General features: G+C 39.2%; 1 protein-coding gene across 1 annotated transcript; it reads right to left on the reverse strand.

Moving 5' to 3' along the window:
* Nucleotides 1-1,286: 1,286 nt before the first annotated feature.
* On the reverse strand, nucleotides 1,287-8,063 carry TSHZ1 (teashirt zinc finger homeobox 1). Its single transcript, XM_033512189.1, is given in 3 exon segments — nucleotides 1,287-2,096; nucleotides 2,702-5,913; nucleotides 5,915-8,063. Coding segments are annotated over 2 exon segments (3,294 nt in total). The 5' UTR covers nucleotides 6,004-8,063; the 3' UTR covers nucleotides 1,287-2,096; nucleotides 2,702-2,708.
* Between the last annotated feature and the right edge of the window lie 2,766 nt (nucleotides 8,064-10,829).

Here is a 10,829-nt window from a genome sequence, read left to right on the forward strand (position 1 = left end):
TTCCTTTCAACCTTTTCACACACTACTGCAATGTACTACAGCATATTTTATAATCACATGTTTGCAGGCCTGTGGGAAAGTAAACAAAACTTCAAAGGGTTATTATTTAAGGGCTCTGTATTATGGCCATAGGCCTGACTGTTTTTCTTCCTCACCACCCCTTGGGCCCAAAGCACATAATCATCCAGTAATTGAACTGAAATGTCTAAATGGCTAGATCCCCTGAAGGACATAAGTAGTTAGCAGTGAAGAAAGTAAGGGACATTTTAAAAAACCCTCATGGCTCTTTCCTGCACTGCTTAGAAACACCGTGTAAATGTAACTGACCTGGACCTGATAGGCTTTTACAGAGAACAGAACAGTGCATGGATATTTCTGGAGTTGTAGCTGAAGTAAAGATTAAATGTTGAGCCATGCTCTGTTTGGAAGCAAAGATCTTACATTTAAATTACTTTCAGAAGAACTGAGAAGAAGAAACAGAAATATACATATGTACACAGAAGTATATAACACAATAGTATCACTAATACCACATGAAAGCAAACCCCTCTAGGTCCTCATACTTAATAGCCCATCCAAAAAGTGTAATGGATAGCAGATCCCAGGCTTTCATACACTGTAACTGTCAAAGCACTCAGGAGATAGAGAAGTGAAGGCTCTGACAGCTCTCTTTTACATTCTAAATGACATCTGCATTCAACAGAACAGAAATAAAGATTAAGGGAAACACCTGATATGATAGCACTCAGCTTACCTCAAAATGCAATATTTAAAAAGTACAGAGAAACATAGGTCTGCCTCCTTGTACTGTAAGTAAAAACTGGTGTCAAAGCCTCTGAGGTCTTTACTGCTGCCAGAAAGGCAGCACCACAGCATCCAACAGACTGCAGGGGCAGGAGCCACAGCCTCCAACTATGCAACTGTTGAAATCAAAAGGTGCTTCACCAGAGGAGGGAGGAAGGAGATGGCCTTTGAACACAGACAGAAAATGGCTACAGGTACAGTCACACAGCATAAGGAAATTAACTTGGCCAGAACCTTTGCAGCCTCTCCTGTACCCCAGCGAGGAGCAGAATGCCCCTCGGTGCTCTGGCTCTTTTGCAGTGAGTACCTGCTGCAGATCTCTTCTAAGAGGTTACCAGCATTACGGCTTCGAGCGAGACACGTCAGCACACAGATCACGAGAGATGATTTCAAATAGATTTTCGCTGGTTGATTATATAAACGATGCCTCTTATAGCTGGAATAACACCTCAAAGGCAATATAATGACGACATGACAATGTATGTAAATCAAGAACTGCATGTGGGTTTATTTTACACTTGAGAAAACAGTGGATTTAATTGTGTGAACCAAAATGTACTGTACAATATTAATGATAAAACATCAAAATGTATAATTCATAGTGCATTGCTTGCTTTATTTTTATTTATTTAATTTTTTTGTCAGATAGTTCCTTTAAGTACATGCATCTGGAAAGATGCAGGTGCCAGTAAAATTCCTCTATTTATATCAAGCTGCAGGAACTAAATTTTATTCAAAAAGTGTGGTTTTACATTATATACACAGAAATCGAATATAAAATGACAATATAAAAAGTTAAAAGAGAAAGCATACAGCCAGAAGGTACAAAGAAAGTTGAACAGTTTAAAATGGTACGATATGTAACATGTATTTTTTTTTAAGCTGATGCTGGCAATTTACAAGGAACAGAATCCAACATTTGCCCCATTTTTTTTTTTTTTGTTTTCATTTACCAATGCAGCACACTATAGAAAGGTCAGCTTGTACCAAAGCTTAACATTTGTAAATAACTATAAACTGCAGTATTTTACAGAAAAAAAAAATAAAGGAAAGAAAAGAGCATTTTTACATTTGTTTTAAATAACAGCTTGCATACTTTTTCTCTTTTTTTTTTTTCTTTTGCCAAAAAGTGGCAATTCTCAGCATCCAGAGGGTATGGGCATAGTGGCAACTTGGTTTGCTTTTTTTGAATTATTATAGAACTTATACAGTTGTGGCTTCCTAACCCCTTGAGTACTACACAGCTCTCCTTCTTCCAAGGACTGCATGCACAATATCTTCACAAACCAGTTCTGCATTAAAAAAAAAAAAAAAAAAAAAAAAAAAGCTCATTCATTAAAAAAAAAAAAAGTCCTGCTTCCTACACAGCTTTTATTTAAATGAAATGCCTTTAAGCCTTTTGTTTTGTTTTGTTTTTCCTTATTTACTTATTTACTCACTGGGAAAGGCACAGAAATGCTATTACAGTTCTCAGAGGGTTAAAACTTGACACTACCAGGTTCTGTGACCTTTATTGTCATGGCAACTTTGTAATTTTAGGATGTCTCTTTATCATTGTTCTTTGTGTCTTTCTTTACGGCTAAATTAATGTCTCTCAATAGTGTCTCCCACTATATTCTACAAAAGATAGCTTAACATCAAGGACAGATGTTGAAAATAAAGGTCAGACTTTGACTCACAAAAAATAAAAACAGAAACAAAAAAATAACCATGCACAGATCAGACAAAGAGCATATAAATATAGCTACAAAATAAGTGTAAGAAAAACCAAGGTCCAGATAGGCAGTTCAGCAACAAAAGTAAGACTGATTTCAGAGGCTCAGGTCAGGCCTAGTGCAGTACTATGAAGAAGTTTAGTGCAATGTTCCTGTGGTCACTTGCATACCTGGCTGCTTACCTGGACGCTATTGTTTTTCTAACTCAGTTACATAGATCAGATGGTCCTCTGGGGACTTGCCATGTGTTTTACTAAGGTGCAGTTTGACTGCATGCTTGCTTGCAAAAGTTCGGTTACAGAGCTTACATTGGAATGTGGAGCCTAAGTCCTCCTCGGCAATTCCAAGTGAGCCCAAAGTCTTGTTTGTGAGGACTTTTGAAACATTCTGCTGTTCTTGAATCTGATTAAGTGGCAACTTTGACAGATCCTTCAAACTAAACCCTAGGTGTGTCTCTAAGTGACTTATGTATGTAGAAGCAGTCCTGAACTGAGAGGCACAATCATTGCAAAAGAAAACAGGATGTCCTGTGTCCAAGTTCTTTAAAAATTTAGTTCCACCTGTCCTCCTTAACTGATACTTCACATTGGCCAGCCAGTGGCTAATTGTGGTCATGGAAAGACCAGTAAACTTAGAGATGTGTACCCGCTCTTGTGGACCTAGGTCCGACATAATGTATTTGCCTTCTGGGGTCTCCCTCAAGCTGGAAGCAAACTGGGCTTGAAGGATCAGAAGATGCTGAGGGTTCCAGTTGGACTGCCTGCCCTTCCTCTTGTGTACTGGTGACAGTTCATCTAGAGCTTCCTCAAAACTGCTCCCATCAGCATCAGACTTCTCTGACACGGTAGAGGGAGTTGAAGACTTGGGTGTCAAACGCCCTGTGAGGTTCTTCACCATATCAGAAATATCCAGCAGGGCACTCTCCCTCAGTGGGGACGAGGCAGAGTCAGCCACACTGGAAACAAGAGGCTTGTTTTTGGACTTAGTTAAATCAATAGGTTGATCGCTGTTCTCATAGTAATACCGGTCAATAGCATCAGCCTGCTTGACCGGAGTGGTTGGGTAAATGGGTTTGTCCAACATGCTGTTACTAATTTTGTACAGCATGGCCAAAGGGTCCAGAGAGGGGCTTACCGGCTTAGAAATTTTGCCTAAGTGGGTATTCATAATGGACTGTAAAGCGCTCAATGGATTAATGAAGGATGGCTCAGGTGAATGATCTGTGATAATTCCTAAATTGTTACAGCCATTTGCAACCTTTGTTTTAAGTGGCTCTGTACCATTTGGCGTATGTGCTTCTGCTGGACTATCCTTTTTGACCTTCTGAACTTCAGACTCAGAGCTCTTCTTTGGCTGCTGTTTGTTATTTATTTCTTCTGCTTTTGGGAAGTCCTTGTTTTCTTTAGCAGCAGGTGACATGGGTTTAATTGGAGAACTCTTCTCCTTCTCCAAAGGCTTCTCTTCCTTCTTCACGTTGATTTTACCTGTAACTTTCTCCACTAGTTCCTCCATAGCAGATACATTGCTCTTGTGAGGTGGGGGTGTGAGATTGCCCGGGGAATGGATGAGTGCATTGTGTTCTGACGACAGTGATTTCACACTGCTTGCGTAGGACGGCTGCATTTGAACGCTCTGCACCGCGGGCTGAAGGGGTTTGACTGTTCCCGGGAGCTGGTAAGCTGCATGAATACTGGGATATCCTCCCCAGGAAGGGGCTCCATTCTGGGCTTTGCTGATGGCTGTTGTCACTGTGTTCTCCAGGGATTTCAATATGTCTATTCCGCCTTTGGGACTATCATCTAGGTCCTCCTCTCTGAGGTATTGATACAAAGTTGTTGGCTCAAATTTCTCTGTGGAGTCCTCACTCTCTTCTTTAATCTTTTTCTCTGTTTCAGTGACCACCAGCTTTTCCTTCTCTAGGTCCTTCTTTTCCTCTGAGTTTGTGGAGCCCGCTGGGGAATCGGGCTGCTTTTTAATGTTGGAGGCTGGTAGCCTTGTGTGGGTGGTGGGTGGAAGAGGTATAGACTGTATTTTCTCCTCCACCACTGGGTCCAACACTAGCTGTTTGCCTTTTTTGGAAGCAGAATTGGTCACCTTCAAGAAATGACCGGTGACCATCATGTGAGCAGTGAGCTGCTGCAAAGTGTCATGGGAACTGCCACATTCCATGCACTTCAGTATTTGGGCTTTGCGTGCCTCAAACTGCCAAGTGTAGCTAGCACCATTTTGATAGCCATAGCGGTTGTTCGGAGTCACGTAGGGATTGGCAGCTTTCTGATCCTTTGCAGACTCACCCAGTGAAGCTTCTGTCGTGATCCCTGTTGGCTCAGGTGAACAAGGCGAAGCCAAGTCCTGAAGTGCTCGCTTTTTGGTAGAAGGGACCAATTTGGTGATGGCTGGTACTGGCTCCTTCAGAGGCACTTTCTGGTAATGCTTTGTTTTTATCATATGGACACTGAGGTCTTGCAAAGACTCAAATGAATGCCCACAGTACATGCACTTCAGCACTTTCTGGGCATCCTCTTTGCCTTCCATTTCCATGAGCGATCTTTTCCTAGGCTTTGACCACCGCTTGGTCTTATCAGCTTCTTTATCTCTGTTGTCATCACGGTAATGTCCAGTTTCGTTCATGTGCACTGTTAGCTCCACCAGCGTGTCGTAGGCTGCACTGCAGTCTTTGCATCGGAACTTGCTGGCACCGGTGAACACAGACCCATAGAGTTTATTGTTTTGCCGGTAAAGCTGTACTGTGCTGAAGAGACTCGGCTCTGGGAGAAGTCCATACGATGAGGTCTGCTGCAGAGTTTTAGCTAACGCAGCCTGGTGCCAGTCGTAACCTGAGCCACCACTGTTACTGTTACTAGTACTACTGGTGGTTGTACTGGTACTAGTGTTGGTACTGGTAGTACAAGTACTCTGGGAATTGGCATTGGCCTCAGTACTGGCCGTGTTTTCATTCTGGCTGATTCCGTTGTTGCTGGTGGTTGGATTGGATTTCTTTAAGTCCAAAGCTAAACTGGACCAGCAAGTCTCTGAAAGCAAATTTGCATACACAGCTTTTATTTGTGCCAAGCTGTCCTGTGGATAGGAAACATTGTCTGTGCACTGAGGATCCTCTTTCTCTTCTTTAGAGGAAGTGCTTTTGAAATGGGCCAGCTGATCGCTGTTTTCACTAAACGGCGAACCATAGCCTGCATCCTGATTAGTTGCAGTGCTGACTGGGGAGTTCTGGTAGCTTTGAGCCTCTTTGATCTCCGCTTCTTCATTGCACAAATACTCATTCTCCTGGATGTCCAGAGACAGCCCGTCATCTTCCACGCTGTCTTCATCTATTTCTGCTGCTTTCAATTCTTCCTCAGGAACATATGCTAAAATACAGGAGGGGAGATGGGGGGAAACAAGACAGTGTTATTGAACACGCACATTTTACACGGCTCTCCTGCACTAAAAACACTAACCATGAAGACGAATTTTGAAGATACATCCAAAACACAAACTCACCATCACTCACACACTCCTCCTATAAATCCACATACTCTGTCATGGTTACAGTTTGATATCAGTGATACTGAAGAATAAACTTTGACTTCAGCTGTAAAATATGTGCCCAGATCACAGTAAATAGCATAATATCAAAACTAAAATCAAACAAAGAGCCTACTAAACTAGTTTTTATCAACCTAAAAAATGGCCGGGTACTGAGCTATATTTACTGCACTACATATGTATGTGTAACGCATTGCAGCTGACCTGCATCCCTCAGACCATGACACTCAGAATCACTGACTTGACCAACTCTATCTTGTCAGTTCTGTCTTTTCTTGCAAACTGGCTCTAGCTACAGCTTCAGGGGCCATTTCTGTGTCACTGATACCTGACTCTAATGAAGCCATACAGGGCAAGAGTGTCAGGTCAGCTGTTCTCAGGGTCTCCTGGTGTCTGGCTGTACTGCGTCCATCTGAGAGCAGAAAAGCTTTCATTTTTGAAAGGTGAAAAGAGAAGCAAGACTGATTGCTTTCTGAAATGGGTAGGATGTAGTTTGCCTCTGGTTACGATCTGATGTGGGTCCTGCATTTAACATTTTGAAAAAAAAAAGCAGCCAGAAATTAGAAGTAAATGCTAGAGATTAATTTCTTAAAGCAACAAACAAAAACCTTGGTATCTCCACTGCACCTTGCTTATTGGCTTATGGAAAATATAAAACTTTGCTATTGCATTTCTATCTGTGAAACTATATGATCTCACCAAACTATGTGTTTATCTATATCAAACCATTTGTTAAACTAGCAAATGTGATATTCATGAGCAGATGGCCATTACATCAAAACACATTTACTCCAAGGGCTCAATTCACAGAAGTGACTTACATGTACCTAACTGATAAATGTACACTTTCATTGCAAAGCAGAAAACGTAGCTGTACACATCTCTCTCCAGTTTTGTAAAAGAAGCTTAAAAAAATCACAATGCTAATGGAATGTAGACCATTTTATAAGAGTGTCAAGGTAGAAAATATGGATTATGAACAATTTTCAGTAACTGAATAAAAAAGTGCCTCCTTGTCAGGTGAACTCTGCAGCAAGTGATGCTGAAATGTGTCCTGTGTCCTTTCATGGTACAATACTGAAAGAGAGCCAGAAAAGAGGCACTTCTGCTCCTGTGTGGTATGAAGAAAATATGTATTATCATGTTAACAAAGCTGAGGTCTTCTACAGCTGGGGGGAGCATAAGTACAAGACGAGCTTCTTTTTGTACACAGTTGCTAACATATTCTGAAATGTCTTTTCTGAAAAAATAAAAAGAATCTTCTTTCATTGTAACATGAATACTCTTTGAAACACATTACGGTCAGTACTGCATTATGTATTCACCTTTGCAATTCAGTCTTAATGCAGCCCCTAACTGCTTCAGCCTGATCTTTTAAGATGAAGTAGGAAAATACTCCATCTAGTACTGGGGTTGTACTGAACCTTAAGATGCCCATTGCATTTTTCACCTGTCCCTTAAATGCCAATATTTTCAGATGATAATTTGACCTTTCAGTTTTTAAAAAAGTTCTAATCAGGGCCCAAACAGATAAATCAGCCTGAAGTGTTTTCTAATATGTTTTAAAAGACAGGTGAGTACCAAGCACAATAAGTAAAATCCAGAAATAATCCTGGAGTCAAAGGCCAGGAAGGTGCCAGAAAAGCATTGTAAAACCAGATGAAATTATTCTCCAACAAGCATTTTGTCCATAAAATAAAGAATGCAGAAGTAGTAAGAGAATTCAGAAGGCAGCCAGCTTCCCTGTCTTGCAGCAATGCTGCTGTTGGAATACTCTGTAGATATTTGAGCATGGTAGGACCGCCGCAGTTCTGAACTCCAGGTACACACGTAGAACTCACTCCCACAGCTGCAGTCTAGGATCTCTTAGCTCTCTCACTCAACATAACTGTTTGCAGTAATCTCTAATGGCCAAAGACAATATATTTTTAATTTTCAGAAAAGTGAAGAACAGTTAAAGAAGAATATGGGTTTTAATTTTGAAATTATTTTAAGTAAAAAATAAACCCCTCTGAGACCTAAAACTCACAACAATGGGCAGTTACCATCTGGCACTTTATTTAAAAAAAAAAAAATAAACAAAGCAAGTACAAGCTAAAAACAGAGAGGACACATATTTTCAGTTTTTATGAACAGCTTTTTTCTCACTAACCACAGAGCAACTATGCCACTTTTCTCTAATTTTCACATCCCAATATTTTTAATAACTAGGTGAAAAAAACTGTTGTAAGATGCTGAATGTTCCTACAGTTGATACAACATTTTGTAAAGATCCATATGAATTATTTGCTTACATCTCTTTACTTAATTCTAAACTGCATAAATACATATTTTTATAATTGCTATATATAACAATCTATATATCTTCTTAAGTAGAAACTCTAATGATCCACTGCCACATCTTTTATTTTTCTTTATATTTACTTACGATGCTATTTTCTCTATTCTCATACTTTTGCATTGTATCATAAAGTCAAAAAGGAGTTAAACCATACAAGAAACATTAAAACTACATGTAAGGTCCCTGTTAAACTGCCAAAGCAAAGAAACCGAGTGTCAGGGTGAAATACCTATCTTTTACTTACCTTTCCTACTCTCCGGTTTTGCTGAGACTATTACACGATTGAGTTCACTCCCTTACCAACATATATTGCAATATAAGGGTTAAGAATGTATAAATGTCCAGAACTATGATTCTCCATGATTTCATAATTGAAGCCAGCTCTAAGAAAACCCTGAATTTGTATGATGTGCACATCCACATGCCTGTACATGTATCTAAAGTCACAAAGAAATAATGCTTCTTAACAAAAAAAGAGAGTAATTTATCTGTAATGTTTAATTTCTATCACTGCAATGAAAAAATAGTCTATTTAACTCTTCTGGTTATCATAGGATACAGACAATACCTGTTCATTCAAGACCACTAATGCTTATGAGATGAATAGCAGCACACTCAACATATGGTATTTTGCAAGGTCAGTGCAATTCTCTAACTGAAAAGGTTTCTGAAAGAGCTAACACAGAAGCAAACAAAAGGAAGAATGTTAATGTCTAAAAACATGTACGTTTTACTAAAATTCTCACAGAAATTTGACAAATAAACGAAATTCAGTATTTTAAACACAGCAAAAATGTTCCTATTATAATTACTTGCAGAGAGAAGTAATATATTGTACCTTAAATAAAAGCATGAGATGTTCAGATTCTAAATTATAAAAACTAGATCAACAGACAGATTTCAGACAACATATCTTTCTGTGACTGAGCAACTCTCAGCAATCTTCTCCAGACATTCCTGCATCAGCAAAGATACTGTTGGTTTACACGTCCCAAAACCACACAAAAATATTAAGAGCAGATATAAGCAATGACCCTCCTCAACAATAACTATAGTCAAAGCAGAAGAAATTACAGAACCTAGCGTCAGCTTTTTTCTTCCTTCTCATTTGTGTCTGGAAAGACTGAGGCAAATACAAAGTGTGAAAGAGGGAAAAACCTTCAAATTCCAGACAACTAAAAATTAGGGGGAGCATTTTGTATTTCTTTTGTTTCTATTAAGTCTTGCTATTATTTTTTTGCCTGTAAAATGTGCCTTCTGGATGCCAATGCTTCCCCATAGATATACTGTCATCTTTGAGCAGTGTTAAAAGCTGTGCATTCTAATCTAAGTGGACATGAGATGCTATATATTGTACATGTGAGTAGCACAGCACATTGTGTTTGCTTCAGTGAGAATATTTACACTATAAATACACATCCATTGTTTGAAAAAGCAGACAGAGATCTGAAATGTAAGGATGTGGTTAAAAATACAAATATTCTCACATAAAACCTTTCCACAACCTTGGAACTATGCTTTTGAAGGAATCTGTCTCTATGGAGGTTTTCTTTTCCATTCAAAAAGAGATTCAACATTGAATAAATTATTTTGAAAAGCAGCAAAAGTAATAATTGTATTTGGTTTTAGTATTCTACAAAATTAAATGCAGTAAGCTCTTCAAGACCCAATTTTAAATCTTCCAAACAAATAATTTTATTCAGAAGAAACACCTAAGCAGTGAAGGTCACAGTTCAGTAAAGGAATTGAATACTGAAATAATTTTCACTGAAATACCTATTTCACAGTTTTGACAAATAGGGATAGGTTTAGGTCTAAAATTCTTCACTAAATCAGGGCCTGCTCTGTGACTAAACAATAGTGGCACAATGTGAGTGTTCACCATTCTTCAACAGATGTATTGCCACAGCTTCTAATATTTACCCAGCCAACAGGAGACAGCAGCTGCAGAAGTTTTCACAGCCCACACTGTCACCTTGCACAAACTGCACTCCGGGCTGGGGGTGATTTCCACTGCACACAAGAACACATTTCATATCTTAGGAAAAAAAAGCACAGATAGAAAAGAAATCTATAGCCACACTTCTCCCTCATTACAGAAAAACAAGAGGCAGATGAAAAAAACCAAATCATTTACAGACACGTTTCCAGAATACAGAGTCATGAGAGTTTTACAGAAGAATCCAAAATCTCACATTGTGAGAGTTTAACATGCCTGCTGGAAGATTTGCGAATCTTCTGTAATAGTATATACAAATGTTCATACAAAATTCTGGCACAGACACTACAAATCTGTAGTGTGTGTGTGTGTGTGTATGTGTGTCTGTATTACGATGTCAGTATAGTGGAAAAATATGGCTTAGTTATGACAACGGCTAAGGAGCAGCAGAGAATGAGACAACCTGATAACCTTACTACAGAGG

Source organism: Parus major, chromosome 2 (genome assembly GCF_001522545.3).
Source record: "Parus major isolate Abel chromosome 2, Parus_major1.1, whole genome shotgun sequence".
Lineage (NCBI taxonomy): Eukaryota > Metazoa > Chordata > Aves > Passeriformes > Paridae > Parus > Parus major.